Source organism: Cygnus atratus, chromosome 1 (genome assembly GCF_013377495.2).
Source record: "Cygnus atratus isolate AKBS03 ecotype Queensland, Australia chromosome 1, CAtr_DNAZoo_HiC_assembly, whole genome shotgun sequence".
In the NCBI taxonomy this organism is placed as follows: domain Eukaryota; kingdom Metazoa; phylum Chordata; class Aves; order Anseriformes; family Anatidae; genus Cygnus; species Cygnus atratus.
Window position 1 is genome coordinate 141290898 of NC_066362.1, and position 20721 is coordinate 141311618.

The 20721-nt window shown below is 41.8% G+C and overlaps 1 protein-coding gene and 1 long non-coding RNA gene across 21 annotated transcripts in view; one reads left to right on the top strand and one right to left on the bottom strand.

Moving 5' to 3' along the window:
* LOC118253534 (interleukin-1 receptor type 1-like) overlaps positions 1 to 20721 on the top strand; it is a 56466-nt gene that overhangs the window by 17019 nt on the left and 18726 nt on the right. For 5 of the 20 annotated variants that reach the window (XM_050714672.1, XM_050714650.1, XM_050714664.1 and 2 more), the window contains 4 exons: positions 3239 to 3462; positions 15994 to 16103; positions 18903 to 18984; positions 20277 to 20343. In XM_050714672.1, coding sequence (XP_050570629.1) covers positions 18982 to 18984; positions 20277 to 20343 — 70 coding nt within the window. In that variant the 5' untranslated portion in view covers positions 3239 to 3462; positions 15994 to 16103; positions 18903 to 18981. Of the gene's footprint in view, positions 1 to 3238; positions 3463 to 12522; positions 14843 to 14897; positions 15194 to 15296; positions 15567 to 15993; positions 20344 to 20721 lie in introns of those variants that run through there. The other 15 variants (XM_050714648.1, XM_050714685.1, XM_050714674.1 and 12 more) reach the window with 12 other exon arrangements.
* LOC118253536 (uncharacterized) lies at positions 6337 to 13854 on the bottom strand. Its single transcript, XR_004780462.1, has 3 exons — positions 13745 to 13854; positions 11610 to 11685; positions 6337 to 7991 (listed from the first exon to the last, which is right to left on the bottom strand). It is a non-coding gene; the product is annotated as an uncharacterized LOC118253536 (long non-coding RNA).

Consider the following 20721-nt stretch of genomic DNA (forward strand, 5'->3'; position numbering starts at 1 on the left):
TCTTTTCTTTTCTTTTCTTTTCTTTTCTTTTCTTTTCTTTTCTTTTCTTTTCTTTTCTTTTCTTTTCTTTTCTTTTCTTTTCTTTTCTTTTCTCTCTTCTCTTCTCTTCTCTTCTCTTCTCTTCTCTTCTCTTCTTCTCTTCTCTCTTCTCTTATTTTTTCTCCTTTCCTTTCCTTTCCTTTCCTTTCCTTTCCTTTCCTTTCCTTTCCTTTCCTTTCCTTTCCTTTCCTTTCCTTTCCTTTCCTTTCCTTTCCTTTCCTTTCCTTTCCTTTCCTTTCCTTTCCTTTCCTTCCCTTCCCTTCCCTTCCCTTCCCTTCCCTTCCCTTCCCTTCCCTTCCCTTCCCTTCCCTTCCCTTCCCTTCCCTTCCCTTCCCTTCCTTCCCTTCCCTTCCCTTCCCTTCCCTTCCCTTCCCTTCCCTTCCCTTCCCTTCCCTTCCCTTCCCTTCCCTTCCCTTCCCTTCCCTTCCCTTCCCTTCCCTTCCCTTCCCTTCCCTTCCCTTCCCTTCCCTTCCCTTCCCTTCCCTTCCCTTCCCTTCCCTTCCCTTCCCTTCCCTTCCCTTCCCTTCCCTTCCCTTCCCTTCCCTTCCCTTCCCTTCCCTTCCCTTCCCTTCCCTTCCCTTCCCTTCCCTTCCCTTCCCTTCCCTTTTCCTCTTTTCTTTTTCTTTTTTCCCTAGTACTGACTTTTCAATCAAGTTATTTCACATAGCAAGCTCATGCTATAAATTCAGTCAGGACAAGGCTGTGTGTTGAATGTAGTTTTTATTTATAGCTGTCAACAAAACTGACAAAGAAAAAAAGGACACACCGTAACTCCATCTGTAAAACTTACATGTGTCAGGTATCTTGTCATCATGAGACTAAATAATTTTGAACAATGAAAACTAGGAAAGGCCAAGAAAGGGTGAGATGTATCGAAGTTGGGGAATAAAAGTGTTTGCCATCTCTTCAGAATGAGAGATGCACAAGAAGTATGAAAATGGGAATGAAAAGGAGCATCTGCTCATGGGTCCCAGCTGCTACCCCTTGTATGTGTCACATTCACTTTGAGTATGTGGGCCAGACCCAGGTTGCCCCAGGGTATAGTACAGATGTGTAATAACATGTATCTATTGTAGATACCCTGTTTAACACAGATGGCCAAATATTATCAGATATCTCAAGATGTGGAACAAAAGAAATGATAAAATTTTCAATAGAAAACTTTTTTTTTCTTTTTTTTTTTCCCCCAATGGAAAACGACTTTGCAATACCTGTAAGTGCTGATGTTACTTTTATTCATTGTCACTATTACAGTTCTTCCTTTTAATGAGTGTTGCGCAGAGAGGCAGGAAGCCTGGCAAACCACAGAAGTGTAAGCACAATGTGCTGGTACCATCTGAGCAATGTTCCAGAAGCAGTATAAGCTGCTGTAGGGCTGCACTGATTGATGCGATGTACTATCTTTGGTGTAGCAGACATTACTGCCTTTGTGTAACTTTGCTTGTAGCTGAAAAGCTCTTGAATGAGAAATTCAGAGTGTCCTAGTGATCTTGCAATTTCACTTTTACATTTACATTGAGGAGCTGTTTTCTCTGTAGTCTGCTTTTTTTTCTAGGTTTTCAAAAAATATTTGTAAACAATAAAACATTTTTTTGAGTCTAATCAATCTCCTTTGAAAATCACTAGCTCTAAACAAAACTGGTGACCATTTCAGCATTGCAACAAGTATGGGTTCCCAAAAGCATTGCAGGAGGCTCCTTCAGCAACTTGCATTATCAGGATGAAACAACTGTTTTTTAAGCAGCAGAACTGCTGTCTAGCTTACCTCAGTGGAGGCTTTCACAAGACTGTTTTTCAAAGACTCTTTCCAGTAGCAGCCATTGCAATCAAAACATACTGGGGAAAAGATATCTTTCATATGCATCTGATTTGTAAATAGAGCATGTTTTGGCCAGTTTTCTTTTAAGCTGTTATAATTGGCATGCATTAGGCTGTGAAAAACATGGCCCTACTTGCTTTAATGCCAGGAATAGAAACATAATCTTTGTCAGGGACATGGTGCTTGCATTTTTGTGAAGTGCTATTTGGCCAATTTAGAAATTGCTATGTATTTCTTCTCACCCATGGCCATATTTGCTCAGTGTTAGAAGATAAGGCCTTTGGATAATTTTTTTTTAGGTTGTTCTATCTGATTTCTGACTATGCTCTGGGAGCTCAGTTTCTGTGCCATGGGAAAGGAAGTGTTACGTTATTGCAACATCTTCTACCTAAGTCATTGACGCTATCCCTTTCCAGAATATCTAGAAAATTCTGGGTCCTAACCACTGTAGATATCAGTGTAAAGAATTTGAGGAGGCAGCCTGTGACCACTCTTTTTAAAGCCAGCTGGGGCCATGGGCTAGTTTTTCCCAGATATTAGGGTGCCTCTGAAAGCTACCTTAAGCTGTAGCTCCTTCGGAGCGGTGTATTAGGGCCAGCAGATGACTCTACTTTGGTTATTCTTTTTCTTTCACTACTGCCCCTTCTCTGCTTTGGCTTCCCTAATGGCTGGGGTGGCCAGAAATGTTCACAATGTTGTCAAAAGCAGGAACTTACCCAGCACGAAATCCCTTGGATGGGCAGGAAGCCTCCTCTGTGTGGTGCACAGCGCACGAGCCAAGCTCCTTCCCTCCCTGCCACTTATGTTTATGTGTCAGTAAGCAATGTCACCAAGTTAGCATAAAAGTACGCATCAGATTTGTAATGTTTCACTAAATTGAAGCATGTCCTTGAAAAGCTGCTCTTGAAGAAAGCAAAACAAACTTTGAGAAATTTCTACCAAGTGAAACAACACAGGAAAATCCCAGTTTTGTAACCTATTGGACCTGTGCACTTAACTTTCTAAAACAGAAAAAAGGTCTGATCTGCAAAAAGATATATGTCAGAGACAGCTCAGCTAATGTATGGATTTGTCTTCTTTCCTTTAGCTTTGTTCTTTCTCTTGTACTCCTTTGTGTCCTTTGCCTTATTTGCTCCTTCTCCCCGGTACGCTGTCATTCTGAAACCACGTGCTGCAATGCTGCTGAGCAACATGGCACAAACACCTCACAAACGAAGGGTGGGGAATTAAAGACAGGACTTACTGATGAATCATGTAAACAAAAATTATTGTTTCCAGCTTGCCTACATATAGTGTGCATTCCTGCCCTCAGTGTATCCTGTTTAAGAAAATAATAAAAAAAGCATGGGACTGTGGTCTGATTTCTCTTCTCTCCTTCAGGCTTCTTAAAAAGAGCAAGGAGCTGAAATCAGAAGGAAGCGAAGCTCACTCATCATCTGGCAGTGCAGGAGATGCTAGGAGAGTTCAGAGCTCAGAACTGCTTCTCCCATATAGTCCAGGGATGGACGAGATGCTGCCTCCCATGATATCACCTCCCCAGCTCTCCAGAAAGTGGCTAGAGATCTGGTAGGGGTGGATGGGGTTGGAGGGAACCAATGGTTACAGTAAGTAGAAGTTTTTTTTCTGCATCCCAAACAAGAATTAAATAAAACCCCAGCTGCTTTTGTCCTTTTAAATGCACTTTCAAACTCTGCTTAGCACTCCCAAGAGGTTTGTATCATCAGTTTAATAGCTTAAACTACCATCAGCTCAAGCTACTGGTTTGACACCAGTTAAACGGTACTGCCTAATTCAGGTTTTGTGCCTCCTCTTGTGATCAGACATTCTGAATTCCCACATTAAGATAATACCCCCTCAGATGGTGAATTAGTATCAGGCTTAGGCAATGGCCCAAAGGAGAAAGCGTTGAAGTGGCTCCTGCCTTGCCTTCCGTTGTTCTCTGTGTTCTGAGTTCTCTGGCTGTATTGCTCAATCTCACAGGCTTGGACCTTTCCCATCTCATTACAACTTCTTCTAGCTGGAGAAACATTAAGGCTGCTGCCATGGATGGTGAATGGTGTGGCTCTGAAGTCATTATTGTGGCTTCAAAAAGAGTTAAATCAGCAAAAGGTCATTTCATAATAGCAGTAAAAGACAGCAGTTATTGTTCAATGGAAGAAAGCAACATATTGACTGGTGGCTTAACAGGTTACATTCTCACCCAAGCTTTCTTTGCAAAAGGAAATATAAAAAACACTCCAAACCAATCTACGTCAATGTCTTTAAGCCACTTTGGATCCTGTAAGTAAGGTTAGGCTCCCTCAAACAATAGTTGTTCCTGCTCTGTCCCCCTGATTATTTAATAGCTTTTCGATGCTTCCAGTAGACAAATAGTAACACCCCGTTCCCCAGATCCCTAGAGCTCTGTTGCCTTAAAGTGAACAAGAAATAGGAAAAATAACAAAGCTCCATGACACATTTCTCACTCTCTAGCTCCACTTGCATGTAAAACCATGGTTAACCTCTGAGTCAAAGCTCTAGCTACTGTTTGTATCTCTCCACTCCCCTACCACAGCAGCCCAATGACACTTGAATGACTGATTTTTATTAGGAATCCAGTTCTAACATTTGCCATAAAGTTCTTAAAGCTCTTGGTTGCTCTTTTGCACGGGACCACAAGGAAGCTTTTCTTTACGTGCAAGCACTACCTTACTTTACTTTATAATAGTGTTTCACTTCACTTTTCTCAGCCTTTCTTCTGAACATATCCTCAGAAATCCGATCACCAGCTTAAATATAAATTGGTGGTTCTAGCTTACTAGCTGGATTTCCTTCCCCAAGTCCTCCTTACTTCCACTCCTTTCTCCCTGCTGATGCAAAGTTTTTACCATTCACATAGCATTATAGCATCTTTTTCAAAAGGCTGTCTCGGATTCTCCCTAGTGCATGCAGGTCTTTTTGATTTTCCTCTTCTCTTCTTTACACAAATCTGGCTATTCCAATGCACTTCAAAGGTCAAAGACAAAAGCTAGGACAGTAATATTTTCTATATAAATAAAATCATCAAAACATAAAGAGGCTGCTATCTCAGAACAGGGGGCTTGGAACAAACTGCATTGTTTCCCTTGGAAGACCATATGGAGAGTCCTCATGCATTGCTATTGTTCTCCTTGTCCTATACAAATACTTCTTCATAACACCCTTTAGTTTTACATGTATTCCATTCTGTTGTGGGCAAAGGTGTACATTACAGCTGTTTGACCACTGCTTTGCATAACGAGACAAGACATGAGTAGGATGTAATATTATAAAAATGATGATCATAATATGGTAAGCTCTGTTGAAAAGGCAACGGACCCTAGAATCAGAAACCTGTATAATTAAAGGAACTCTAGCACTTGAATCTTTAACCGTTACTTCCCACGGTGTTGATTTAATTGCCACACTTTGCAGTAGAAAGGTTTGAGTGTTTGAGGGGAAAATGTTTCCTCTGGTAGGATGCTGGAAGACAGCAAGACTGGCAACAGCCTTCTTACACTATCACCATATATTGTGCCTGACATCTTATGATAAAAGGTCCAGGCGTACTGGGGACAAGTCAAATTATTTGAAGGATTTTCAGATGGTGTCAGTATGAGTCACTTGAACCTAAGATGCATGTGGGATATATGCCCTCTTTGGTTTCTAAAGCTTATACAATATAGAAACCTGGTACTTAAATTCTCTGTGGGGAGTAAACTGTCTTGATACCATGAAAAGAAGAAGAAGAAGAAAATATTTAGTATATGTTCTTAAGTTTAACCTTAACTCTTCTCTCTGAAAGAGAGTTATCATGAAAGGTGGTGAGCATAGCACATTCCCTCAGTTTGTCCACCATTCCGTCATTCTGGATAACCCCTCTGAGTTTATCTAGCAGCATCTGAAGGTGCATATTCGGTCTTGCAGGGCCTTGTGAGCTCTGGACAATGCCCTCCAATGCCCTTATGTCTGTGGCGGACATGAGATGCCACACTTAACATAGTTATGGTCTCCACAGGCTGGGAAGCTGGTCCGGAGGATGGTCCTGGTAGGAACCATAAGATGTAGTATTAGGTATACTTGATCCCCTAATCTCCTTGCTGAATAGGCTGTAGGGTTTCATCTCCATAGTGCAGACTAAGCATCTTTTACATCTTTTGTGCTCCTTTCCCTGCTCTACTTCATCTCACAGCAAAATGGAAGTTCTGAGAGTCCAGCTGCATATCCACCTCTTCAGATGTAGAGAAACCACATGCAGTCCAGATAAAAGACAAGGACACAGGGAATATATGGAAATTCAGAGAACGAATGAATCTGATTTCAAAATATTTCAAAACAAACATAATTTATTCTGGAACACAGCATTTCATTGTGACATCTGCTGTTGTATTTATCGTGGGTGGAAAACTGGTTATGATTACCAAAACTCAGGCAAAATGTAATCCATAGCCCAATAATTCAATGAATACAGCAGCAGTACTTTACTGTAGCTTCCATATCACAAGTCAGCAGCTAACATAGGAAAGCAAGGACCATGGGAACAGAGGCAACTACTTGGGCAAAAGGGTACACACAATATTTTTATTTTTACTCACTTACCAAGGTAGTCCTTAAGTATGGAAAAATGAAGAAATTGTAATGAAATTCAACACAAGAGCTCTCTGTGGCTCTGTGTCTGTTGAAAACGACAATTTTTTTTTTTTTTAAATTCCATCTCCAAAGTGCCATTCAAAAGCTGTGGTCCAGCTGAGTTTTATACCAATAAAAACACAGAGAATGAATGTCTCCAGGGGAGAAAGCATAATGCTAGTGTGAGCTGGGATTTCTTAACACCGTCTACATTTGCCAATTCATTTTTAAGAATTTCATTGACAGAAAACTGACTCATAAACTACTTGTGTATTCCACATTATTGTTTACTGTCTTTTGGCCGAGGAGTATGATAGCTCTCCAGGCAAAGGAAAGTTTTATTGGAGAACAAATAAAGCTACTGCAGGTGCTTTGGGAAACAACAACAAATTATTAGTTCAAAATGTAATGCAACTGCTGAGAGAAATTATCTTCTGTATCATGATTCAATAACAGGAATTATAATAAACAAATTAATTAAAAATATGCATAAAATGCATTATAGATGCTGCAGGTTGTTCAGACAGGTCTGAGGACAGCATTAATCTCCTCCAGTGTAGACATCCACAGCACAGAGAGATGTCTATGGCTGAACCAGTCACCTGGCTCTGTGCCTGGTGACGGGAGTGCAGCTTGTCTCATTTTCAAGCAGGGGGTGACCTCCCTGTGACTCTCGCTGACCACAGCTGGAGCCTGTGCTGAGATGAACTCTATGTTCTGAGTGCTCAAGTGAGGCATTTTGAAAGGGACCTATGGACCAAAAGTCCCAAGGAGCTTGCCCTGAAGGGAAGCTTGTGTAGCACTGGAGAATAGGAAGAAAGAAAAACAAGTAGAGGAGTGTGGCAGTGAGACACTTGGACACCTTGAAAATAAGGAAGTTGGAGACGGCTTTAATTTCTGCTGAGCGTTGTAAGACAAGGATAGGATTTAGGAGAAGCTGTTTTGCTGTAATGAATTGGTCTCCTTGTGGTAAGATAAAAGAGAATTGCAAGGCTACTCTTAGAAGGTCTGAGCTAATGTTTGTGTTTGAAAGACATGTGGAAGGAAAAGGAAAGAAGCAAAAACATCTGTTAGTGTTATGTGTTATGAATACTGCCGATGACTAAAAGCCTACTGAGAAAAAAATAGGTGTGTCCTGATTGATGTGCTACAATGAATGACAGGGATGCCACAGAGAGGGCCCTGTAATAGGTAAGCTTTGTTTATATACCGGAACTGCAATGAAGCTGTGCCTCATAGGCTTTAAATCTGTCCATTTTGATGGTGAAACAATTTTGGTTGCATCTAATATGCTGGCACTGAGCAAAAGCTATGGCATGACACAGCCATAGCAGTCTTCCGGTATGAAAGTGTTTGTGTTCAGTTCTTTCCACATGTACTGGTAAGTAGATGACTGAAATCCAGTTTCTGCTTCTTGTTTATAATCTGACTGTTTCTATTCTCCTTCCTCTTTTCCTTTGGCTCCTCTATTTGAGAGGTAGGTGGGTACAGGGTGGGCACACAATGACTGCGAAGAAAAATCTGTGTCAATAACTACATTTTGGACTTTATAACAAGTACTAAAGAATAGCAGATAGATGCCATTAATATAGCGCATATAGAAATTCTATTAATGTAGTATTAATACAAACCCAATAATAAGAATAATTCATGAGCCTTTCTCCCCAGGGAACATGAAAGTACCAAATTTTTTGAGTAAGGGAGCATGTTGTAATGCCGGTTGCATTCATTGCCCCAGACTGTTTGGTCTTTTCCTAAAAGTTCTTTGCAATTAGGCTAGCACTGGATCTCTATTCAGTTTGTACGCAAAGCTTCTGAGGACTAATTAATTAAAAGCTACTAACAATGGCAGTACTAATTCTTTGTTATGACACTTTAGCAAAGTCAATGGCTTAGGCTGGCATAGAGTTCATTTTCTTCCTAATAGATGGTATGGTGCTGTGTTTTGGATTTATGATGACAATGGTGTTGATAACACACTGATGTTTAGTTGTTGCAGAGCAGCGCTTACAGAGGGCCCAGGACTGTTCAGCTTCTCGTGGTACCCTGCCAGCCAGGAGGCTGGGGGTGCACCCGGAGCTGTGAGGGGACACAGCCAGGACAGCTGGCCCAGGCTGACCAAAGGGATATTCCATACCACGTGGTGTCATGCTCAGCAATAAAAGCTGGGGGAAAGAAGGTGGAGTAGGGGATGTTCAGAGTGATGGCATTTGTCTTGTCAAGAAACTGTTACATGTGATGAGCCCTGCTTTTCTTGGAAGTAGCTGAACCTGCAGATGGAACATCATGAAAGAATTCCTGTTTTGCTTTGCTTGTGCATGCTGCCTTGGCTTCATCTACTGTCCTTTTCTCTAGACAATTCTGTCCCCAATCCCACCCGGGGAGAGTGAGCAAGTGGCTGTGTGGTGCTTAGCTCCCTACTGAGGTGAAACCATAATAAGCAACAAGGTGAGAAAATAGAAAATCAAAGCCTTTCAAACAACTCAGAGATGATGCCAGCACAGGATATCTGGAAATGCATACAGCAGACAGAAAAGTGACTGCTTGGCAAAAATCAAAAAGAAGTCAACTATTCTGCTGTGTCCCTGGAAGCATTTGAGGCAGCATTTAACACAGCGATTCATATTCAGGCAGTTAGAACTCAGCCCTATGTAAGACAATAAACTATTTTTCAAAGGAAAAGGGTTCATGCTCCAGTCATGGGAAATCACTTGCTGTTGAGTACTAATTCTTTTATTTTGTCATGTGCATTATCTTCCACACAGCTAGTACTTTGATTTTCTTGCTTTTTTTTTTTTTTCTTCAAGAAATGTCATAGCTCAGGCAAAAATAGTTCAGTATTTATTTTCCTATGTCTCTTGCTGTTTTGAGGCCACAGCTTTTACAAGTGGTAGGAGAAAGCAACAGTACTGTCACTTTTACCTGCTTCTGAGGCAACTAATCCTTTCTAATCTGGGGTGAAATTACCAATAAACCTTAGTGTCTCTTGGGACAGAGGTTTATCTTTTTCAAAGCTCAATCTACTGCAGGTTACTGCTCCCAAAGATTCCTTCAATCACCATATTTCAGAGTCTGCTCTGATTTTGTGCATCTTTTTTTTTTTTTTCACTCTCCTAGCAATTTAAAGAAAATTTATTTTGTGTATGCATTTCCTCAGGCCACTTTGTTGCTCCAGTTTGCTTGGTTTTGTTCATATAATTTTAGTGGTATTCTAGCAAGGGACTAGATAACCTGATTATAGACATTCAGACATTGTACACTTTGTGCAGACTTTAATGTGTTCTGCCTCTTTCTGGCTGGGTAAAAAGGCTAAATTAAAGATTCTTTTGCTCACAGTTCTAGGTTCCTTTCAATCACATTGCCCTTTATTGTATAGTTTTTAAGAACAATTTCTGAGGGTACACGGTACATAGGAAATTCCAAATGCAGAAGTTAAACAGCCACTTCATAACAGCAGACAGATAGTACTCATTATAGCTGAGGGCATTTCAAACTCATGCTAGCTGTATGTGAAGGATAAACTACTGCATCCATCTTAAAGAATTCATTGCAAATTAGTTACAGCCATTTCAGTTGCACTTCTGCTGTCTCCAAGAGCTTTAACCCACAAAGCAGGATAAGATCTTGAGGTGGCTGTATGTCAGAGATATAGTTGTGAAACTTGATTTTCTTTTCACTGAGTCACCTACTGGCTAGTGAAGCCATCACTTTCTTTGGCTCTGGTGAGTTTTGTTACTGCCAGCATATGGGCTCCACCTCAAGGAAGTGGAGGGAGACCAATAATAACCCTGAAGTTATTCCGGGATATGCCTTGAGAACTGCTTCAGTTCAAACCAGAACTATTGAGTTAATGTCAGAAATACAAGCACTACTAATTTATTTAAGTGTAATCAGTAAAGCCAAAAAAGCAGGGTTTTGGACCTGCTTATTGTGGTGGATTAAATTTGGCTGGGCAGCAGGTGCGCACCAAGCTACTCTCTCACTTTCTCTCCTCAGCAGGAAGAGGGGGAAAGTATGATGAAAAAACTCATGGGTTGAGATAATGACAGGGAGATTGCTCTCAAATTACCATCATGGGCAAAACTCTTAACTTCGGGAAGACTGATTTTCATTACTTCCAATTAATAACAGAGTAGAACAGTGAGAACTCAAAAAAAAATAAAAATAAAAATAAAAATTACCAAACTAAAAACATCTCCTCCTGTCCATCCCCTTTTTAGGTTCAACTTCATTCCTGATCCTTCTACCTCCTCCCCTCGAGTGGCTCAGGGGAATGGGGAATGGGGGCTGTGGTCAGTCCCTAACCCCACATCACTGCCGCTCCTTCACGGTCACTCCCTGCCCCTGCTCCACGTGGGGTCCCTCCCACGGGATGCCGTCCTTCCCCAACTGATCCTGCGGGGGCTGCCCACAGGCAGCAGCTCTTCAACAACTGCTCCCACATGGCTCCGTACCACGGGGAGTACCACTCCATCCCCCAGGAGCAAACTACTCCAGCACAGGTCCCCCACGGGCGGCAGCTCCCCCCAGGCCCCCTGCTCCTGCGTGGGCTCCTCTCCACGGGCTGCAGCTCCGGCCCGGGGCCTGCTCCTGCGGGGGCTCTCCATGGGCCGCAGCCTCCTCCAGGCCACATCCACCTGCTCCAGCGGGGGCTCCTCCACAGGCTGCAGCGTGGAGATCTGCTCCATGTGGGACCCATGGGCTGCAGGGGGACAGCCTGCTCCACCAGGGGCCTCTCCACAGGCCGCAGGAGAATCTGGAGCACTTGGAGCACCTTCTTCCCATCCTCATTCTCTGACCATGTCTGCAGAGTTCTTACTTCCACATTTTTCACACTCCTCTCTCTCACAGCTTTTCTACAGGGTTTTTTGTCTTTTCTTAAATATATTATCACAGTGGCCCACACAGCATCGCTCCCTAGCTCAGCTCTGGACAACTGTAGGTCTGTTTTGGAGCCAGCTGGAGCTGGCTTTTACATGAAATGCATGGTTCCTGGTGTCTACGCACAAAGGCAACCCCTGCAGCCCCCTACTGCCAAAACCTTGCCATGTAAATGCAATACACTTAGTGTGAATGAACAAGACTATAGAGTTTCTGCATGCTAAAGGCAAAACGAAAAAATCACCAGCAATTCTCAGCATTCTTCTCAGGAGGCAGGGAAAACAGTCACAGAAAAGATAGGGCAGAAGCATCTTGTCATCCTGTAAAGATATCCACAGTGATATGCATTTATAGGAGTGGATGGGAAGAGAAAGGTGCTTCTAGCTCTGCTTGCATTCCTGGTTAAGAGTTGCAATAGCAGTCACACCATTGCAGAGACCTCCTCCACTTTAGCTGCAGTTGCACATGGAAACATGTGGAACTGACGAAAAATCTTCCAGCTCTTTTGAAAAGAAAATTTAAATACCCGTTTTTATTCTAAACAAGATTCCAATTACTAAAGCTGTCTTTTGAGATATGTGGTGTGTTCAGGTTTTTCACTTAAAATGTCATTTTGAGATCAGTTGATCTAACCAGTATAAATTTGCTCCAAGTGCTGACAGATATTTCTGATCAAAAATGAACACTCTTTGCTTTGTGTGGAAATGCTGGACAGTGTGACTGAACAAGTCCGAACACATGAAAACATGCTTCAGATTACTGCCATGTGTACAAAGCAGGTTTGACCTGTCCTTGAAGTAGCACTAAAAGCACTATTATGAGTGCAGTGTGATGTCTTTTTACTTCAGTTGCTACTCCGTACTACTCAGTCTCAGTTTGAACTTTGGGCTTGGTTGAACATTCTGCACTAAACAGAAAATCAACGACTCATTCATTTAAGATTTTCTGGAATGAGCACCCTGGTAGACACAAGCTCTGATGTTGTGTTGAAACAGGTATGTTCAGACTGTAGAAACTGAGAACTGGTTTGTGTTTTCAAAGATCTATAGCTTTTGGTGCTACGGCAATCTGTAGCAAGACTTAACTCAGTATAAATAGATACTTTGGCATAACTGTGTTTCCTGTTTTCTTTTCACATTATCCTATTTTAAGCAACAAGTCCAAAGTGTCCCATGGAGAACTTCAGTGGAACTACCAGGAATACCTTTGAATTACCAAATGTGATAGCCATCACTTCCCACATCAGTGATGGATGAGTCAAGTGCTGTACCTTTCAGGACCAACAGGAACTAGTTACTGTATTACTCTGAAGTTCACCCTGGCCAGATACTCCAGGATACTGAAGGACATAAACCTCTGTCCAGTTTCTTGATGCTGACTGATTCCTGAACAATGAAGTCTTACTAGCAGCAACCTGGCATCTGCCCAGAGGTCTGAGCCCTGAAACATGCCCCAGGGACATGCAGTTGCAAGCAACGAGGGGCTTTTCCCAATTACGTTAGCTCAGTGCCTCAGTATATTCTCATGGTTGACTGTATAATTGGGGTAACAGGCTGGGTTGTACAACTCATGCGGGAGAACAGTTATACAGTAGGATAAGAACAGACTTTAGGAAAATTATTCTCCTCTAACTGGAGTCCTACTAGATGTTTCATGATAAGTTCATCTACAACACTCAGGAAACTCTAGGAAACATCCTCTACTTTGAGAAAGATGCATACTTTGCCACTGAATCACAACTTGGCAGTACGGACACTTGCGTGCGTTCTTTCAGAATTGTACTTTTGGTTCCACATGATTAGTTTCTCTAAAACGAATGCCAGAGAGTACTTTGGGTTTTTTACTTTAGAAGTGTGGTTGTGACAGATATGAGATACCACAATTATGGAAATAGTGATGTGTGCCAGATTCTAGAAATGACTACTTTATCTTCCAATATGTTGGTGTTACTCTTTCTATGAGACTGATGGGTTTCTGGCATGCTCCCTGTTCCCTGGCTTTCCTGCTTATTGCCAGCTACTGGCAGAGACTTCTTTCTATGAACCGTCACGAGTCACCGACTTTCAGTCTAGTTGTGCAGCTTAACTGGAAGCATTGCTATCGTCCTTTGGATATTGTGGAATAATGTATTGCACAAATAGCCACTCACAGCACCCTAGTATCTTTGTTCTTAGGATTGCTATAGCCTATGAAATGAATGTTTCAGTGTTAGCCAGTCACCTTAACACCACCCTTGAGTCAAAAACTGTGAAGGCAAAAGTAGATTAAAATATTCCTTTAACAGAGCTAAAATAAATAGAAGAAGTTTGCAAAGGTTTATAAACACACAGGCAACAGGAAAAGAAATTTACCCATCTAGCTCATAAGGTTTTGTCTCACCCTTTATATCATCCAATAAGCTGGTAAGTATTTCATGGCTTTCCTTTCTGAGAACTCCATGGCTCAGGGAAGCTCTTCGTCCTAAAATTGTCAACACAGAAGAAGCCCAGTAGGACAATCCCTTCTTTTCTCTGATTAGTGCTAATGAAACCAAGAGACAAGCAATCTAGCCCTTTTCCCCCCAGAAGACTAAGCTTTCCACTTTGGAAATGGCAATTGTTGTGTAAGTCTGGAACAGAGGATTGGCTGTGCCATTTAATAATTTAAAACATTCCTTCCCACACTTTTCCAACCCCTTAACAAGTCCCTTCACACTGTTGTGGGAACTGTTCAAACCCCAAGGGGAGCCTTCTTTTTATGTTACGTTTTTATAATTCGTATTATGAATGCTTACTTTATCTGGAATTTCAATGGAGTTTATGCATGTGGAAGGTTTTGAATAAAAGCAGAGGTGGGAATAAGCGATCACTGAGTACCCTCCAGTCACGTTTTTGAGGAGTGACCAAAACTATGTCGGGTAGAATCAAAATGAAGGAGGCTAAGTCAAATTCAAGGAGGAGAGGACACTGAACTGAGAACTATAGGCAAGGAAGCGATTCCAGAGGAACTTTTCCCTGTTTGGAAAAAATTACATTTTTATGTTTGAACATGCTTAATTTCACCATCGAAGTAAAGAATGAGAACTTCTATAAAGTCAATACTGAAATCCAGAAAGAAAAAGCTAATTGTTTGAATTGGAAGAGTGATGCCCTGAAACAGTAGAAGGGACAGATGACCAAACGGGACAAAAAGTAAACACTATATGACAGAAAGCAAAAAAGCTCTTCTCCAAACCCGAGCATAGACTCATAAACTCATGTTTATGGCCCTGAGGAGCTCTGAGGAGGGCTCCAGACCACGGCTCTCCACGATCCCTGAAGGAAACCAGCCGGCCTTGAAGCCGTACCCTCGGAGCCATCCCCCGGGCGGTGCAGGCCGAGGGGCGGCCCCGGGGAGGGGCGAATCCCCGGCGCGGCTCGGCGGCCGAGGCGGAGCCTGCTGCTCGCCCGCTATGTGGCGGGGCCGGGACGGCCGCCGAGGCTCGGGGAGCAGACGGAGGTGAGGAAGGGCGGCGGGCGGCGGGGCTCTGGGGGCCGCCTCGGACCGAGGCGCGGCGGGGAGGGCGGCGAGAGTCCGGCGCCGCGGGCCGCGCGGGGGCGCGGCCATTTTCCCCCCGCGGCAGCGGGGGCCGGGCGGCCGCTGGTTCGCAGAGTGCGCGGCACCGAGCAGCCTCGTTGGGAGGCGTTTTCCTTTGGCGTGCCCCTGTGCTTCTTCACCGCGTGTCCCACTGCACAAGAGCAGGTAGGAAAGGCTGCAGGGAAGCGAAAAGCGTAGGAGCGCCGAGCGTGCCACGTTTAAAGGCTTATAACAGGAAGCAGGACAAAGCTTTTCGTAAATCTCCTTGACCTGGTAAAACACCACAGCAACTGTTTATTGCACAACCCTGATCAAACAAGGACTTTTTTTTTTTTTTTTTTTTTTTTTTTTAACTGTTAGTTACGATGACAAGAGCAGGCTTTGGGCAAAAGCGCTGCCCTGGTAGAGCTGCCTGCGGATCTCCCTGCAGCAGCCGTAGGGGCTGGGGTGGTTGCAACCAAGGCATTGCACGACAGCTCTCGATGGAGTGAAAGCTCGATAGGAGTGAGTCGTCACCCAACAGCTACCGAGTTGAATCACGGTTCAAGTTTTCAAGTTTCCAGAAGCAGCTCTTAACTTTGGGGAATTTCGCTAGGGATGTCAGGAAAATGCTGGATGCGTTTTGGTTTTGTTCCTCATAAACTTGGTAACTTCGGTCTTGTTTGACTTGGACTCCTTGTATGTGCTTAGACTCTCAGAAACAGTTCCTAAATGAACACTTGTCTTTCATACCGATTGTGAAATTGGAATGCTTTGAAAGCTGGGGAACTGACTTAAAACTCTTGCACAAATGTTTAATAACACAAAATCCTTAACTTAGATTCTTTAAGTTAATCCTCAAGTGAGAAATACTTTCTGGTTTTGGTAAACATTTTATTTTAATTTTTTCCCCTGAGAATAATGCATTAATTTTTATATTTTTTGCATCACTGTGTTTTTTATATTTATAGTTTTACCTACATGAGTCCTCCAGGTCCTTTTAAATGGCTCTGTTCTTTGAAAATGATGGTGAAAAAGTAATAATTTACTTTCGATTTAAGTAACAACTTTTTCACATTACTTTATATTGACAGGTATCAGGAGTTGAAATGACATAGAAAACTGCTACAAGCTCTGACTACAAAATGAGATTCTTCAACTTGATGCTGAAAGGAGGAACTGGGTTTGATTTATTTAAATACTGGTAAGTTCACTTCCTTGAAGGTGTCATGGATGCTCTCATTGTCTCCAGTTTGATGTGAGGTGGAAATTTGTGGATAGGTAGCTTTTCATTTTGCTGGCATCCATGGCTAGTTATCTACATCTACAGATATCCATCTGTCTGTCCGGGCATCCATCCATCTCTGTCTCTCTCTCTTCCCCCTCTCCCTGTGCTTTGATGAAAGGTGAGGCGGTATCTGTAACAAACATTTAGCTCAGAATCTAGGCATATGGTTGCTAACGCTTTTTCTCAAAGCTGAACTGGATATGGTCAGCTACATTTGGCTCTTATATTGAGCACATTAGACAGGAAAGTTGGGACCTCAGGTAGAGTAGACGGGAAACAAAGTATGACTGATAGAAAGTCTGTTTTGCTTTGCTTAGCTTAAAAAAGCCTAATGACAGGAGTAAACACATCAAGGAAGAAGGTGTGAGCTGTATGAAATGTTGTGGTGGGGTCTTGTCTTGGTGGTTGTATTTTGCAACAAGTACTTTTTTTGTTTGTTTGTTTTTGTTGTTACCCCCCCCCCACCTCCACTGTTTCAGTTAAACTTTAATAAAAATTTTAGTTAAACATAAAAGTTGACTCATGTAGGCGTGCTTACAAAATCGGGGCACTTTATATCTCAAGTTGCACTTCAAGCATAATTTTTGTTTTTTTCTTTATGGCTTAGAGACTAAGGATCTGTTGGTCCCCTGATAGTAACAAGTCCCTGTAGGTAGTGATCAATATTGAAAATCACTTAAATAAATTAATAGCAAAGTGCTGATAAACAATTGAAGGTTCTAGATGCTTTCTAAGCTACTATCCTGAATGATTTGTCATTGTGTTGGCCTTTACAACAATCAGTCATGTCCATGTATTTGTAAATTATTTACAAGTAAAATCATTTAAAAAGTTGGAGACAGAAAATTTTGAAAAGAAAGCTACGGTTATGCCTTTTGCACAGCTTCCTGAAGGACAAGTTTGCTTAGGGGCCCAATATGTCTTTAAAAGCTGTTCTTACCGTGTTTAAAGTTGGCAGTGTGTCTAAGGCAAGTAAAAAGGCAAGTTCTGTGATGACAGGCATCTTTCAATGAACAAAAAGTATCTTAAATCAGGTCAACGTATTTTCTATTTCTGTTTTCAAGATGTTAATTTTAAAAATTTGAAGGAGAAGTAATAAGTCGTATTTCAGCTACGGGAAGGTAAATATTAGGAAAGTAACTAGGAAATCAAAACTTTTCTTTTTGTAGTAGATCAAACCACAGATATGATTGGTAGGTGGGTGGTTTGTTTTTTTTCTTTTTTCATAAAGATTTCGCGTACAAAAATTTTTCCTTTGAGCTCAGCAAGCTTTGAGCTGAAATAGTTTTTCAAACTAAGTGTGTAGGCAGTGTCATCAGTGAAGTTGCTGTTCTCTCTACATAAGTGAGACTTTTTGAGCCTCTGTAGCTGTGTCATAGGGGCATCTCATACTGCTGTGACTGAGGTAGAAGGCAGTACAAGGCTAGTCGCTAGGTATGTGAACAAACGTCTGTGTTTTAAACAAAGTTTCACATTTATGGAGTCTGAATAATGTTTCACTGTATATTCTTCTTATGAAAGAACGCTTGTAAGAACCTTTTGTGTCACTTGAAACCGGAATAAAAATGCTCTGTATATTCTCAGATACTGCAAATACAAAAGCTGGAGGCTTCTTCCCTTCTTTCCAGAGTTTCCAAGTTTTATCATTGCAGTATTTGAACTAGGGGGAAAGAAGTTTGTAAACAATAGAACTTTTCCGAAAATGTTGAGCTTTACCATACGCTATTGGAAAGACATCCACCCTTGGTATTTGAAGCCAGTAATGAGTGCAAAACGTAAAGTTTAACCTGTTAGATTGCTTACTTATTTTTACCCTAAATTTAGGCATCGTTTACTTTTAGTAGTCAGCTCAGTCTTACAAAGTGGTTACTGATGTCTGGCTTTGTTGATTGCTTTGACATGTGTAATGTCGCCTTTTTGACAGAAACAATATTTTTCAAATCTCTAGAGTTCTTGGTCAGTCTTTGCTGCAAGTTTTGTTATTCTGCTTTTGTTTTAAGTAGTGTCTCCAGTGTAGGCACAATTATGCTCTTGCTTTTACATTTAGGACGACTGTTGAAAAAAATTAGCTTTGTGTTAGCATGACTATTTTGGTTAGTCAGATTTTCAACCAAGTGATTGTCCCCCTGTACTTGGCTCTGGTGAGGCTGCACCTCAAATAGTGTGTTCATTTTTGAGCCCCTCACTACAAGAAGGACCTTGAGGTGCTGGCGCATGTCCAGAGAAGGGCTACGAAGCTGGTGAAGGGCCTGGAACACTAGTCCTATGAGGAGCGGCTGAAGGAAGGGGATTGTTTAGTTTGGAGAAAAGGAGGCTCAGGAGAGATGTTATTGCTCTCTACAGATACCTTAAAGGAGTCTATAGTGAGGTGGGGATTGGGGTCTTTTCCCAATCACCAAGTGATAAGGGGAAATGGCCTCAAGTTGTACCAGAGGAGGTTTAGGTTGGATTTTAAGAGAAATTTCTTTACTGAAAGGGTTGTTAGGCATTGGAATAGGCTGTCCAGGGAAGTGGTTGAGTCACCATCCCTGGAGGTCTTCAATAAATGTGTAGATTCAGAACTTAGTAGCATGGTATAGTGAAGAACTTCAGTACTAGGTTAAAGGTTGAACTAGATGATCTTAGAGATCTTTTCCAAACTGAAAAATTCTATGATTCTATTGTCCAAATAATCTGTTTTGTACAATCACTTTTCCCCTTTTCATTTTTTTACAGGTAAACTGGAATGTCAAGAATGATGATCAACTCTGACAAGTTACAGGAAAAACACTTACAAGGCAACTAAATAAAGGCTATGGTATGAATGCTTTGTCAGATAAACAGATAAACTGTCATTTCAAAACAAGTAAATACTTGGAAGCTTTTATATTCCAATGTTGAACTCTGTTCTGTGTGTCCCTTCCTTCTGCCCTGATGCCTCCGTATGTGCAAAGTTTCAAAAGAAGTAGCTGGTGGGGCCTATACATTGCTGTGTGAACTATATTGGATATAAAAGTAATTCAGGGCCATGGGTGCTTTTCAGGGAATACATGCTCTTCTTCCAAGCCATTTCTAGCTGATTAGAGTACTAGCACCTGTGGTCATTGCATTTGCAATGATTGTTACATGGGAAACCAGATTGCTTTAGTGCACATCTGGAGTAGCAGACAGAATAGTCACATAGGAAAGGCACGACTGTTAAATGCAGACCTTAACCTACAAACAGCTGCCAGAAAGGAAAGGGGTCAAGTGTTTTCCCGCTGGCTGTCAGTACATGGCTTGGGAAGGGCTCTGATGACATCTTGCCAAGGAAAAAGCAGGCCCATCTGAGAGAGGGCTTGGTTAAGATGCAGAGATTTTGTGGAAACCAGCTGTGGGCTATGAGGGCAGTGGTTTTCTGTTCAGTCGTGTATGTGTTAGAGAAACCTGTGAAGAAGACCTGAGGTGTGAAGTGCAATACAGTTCTAGGAGGCTTTGCTGTTTTGTGTCTGACCACAGCAATTCACATCACCCACGGTTTCCACATATGTTTGTCTGAAAACGTCACCTTTAGACACGAATTTAAGTGCCTGCCAGATCACCTTAGAGTTACAGTACGTTTGTCCTCCAGCAAAGAGCTACAAGTTCATCAGCTGTTAAAAGCAGTGCTGCCTCAATGGTAGGAGCACAGTTTGCAGAATGAAACCTCATGTATCTCTGCAATTGTGTCTTTCATAAATGTGGAGAGAGGAGCAGCTTAGTCAAGCTTGGTATCAAAATTATACAGTATAACTTAAATGTTAGCTGTATGCTAGCATAATTTCATCCATGTTAAAGTTGTTTTTGGGTTTAGCTAGGCTGGCAAAAGAAAAATACACTTTATGCAAGAGTTCTTCCAGAAGAAAATTGGAAAAGTTCCAATGGAAAGCTGAAAACTGAGCAGCCTTCTGTGGGCACCAACTTTGGTGGCCAAAATCTTCAAAGGCTGGGGCTAAACTGCCAAACCGAGTTTTCCCTCCCCACGATGACTAATGCTTCTCCTAAATTTTTAAGGAGTAACGCAGGGTGCAGAGGACAGTGCAGCTTGGAACGCTCATACCACATTAATGGAAAATATTTTTTTCTTTGCAGCAAAAGATGACATCTGCATTTTTGCTTATTGGTCATCTAATTCTACTGATACCTTTGTTCAGTGCTGGTAAGTTAAATACATTGTTGAAATTACCATTTTAAAAAAGAAAACCTGCAAGAGACAAGTTGTGCATGTCTAGTCGAAAAGAGTTACTGAGAGAAAATAGTGGATTCAAAGTGTTGAAGATATTCTGAATGCCGCGCTTTGGATTGAAGTTGCAGTGGGCATGGGAAGGACAGGTTGACATAAATAGTTTTAAATCTAGTCACATAAATTTATGGTACTGAGGCTTTGAATAACCACTCCCTAGTTCCTTTAAAGAAAGTGCAAAGAGATTGGCTTCCTTGACTACAAGTGAGCTGTTAAATGCCTTCTTTAAGAGATGTGCTGTTTCTCTAGTCCTGAAAACAGAAAGGTAGAGGCCAGTTTCCTTTGCAATTAATT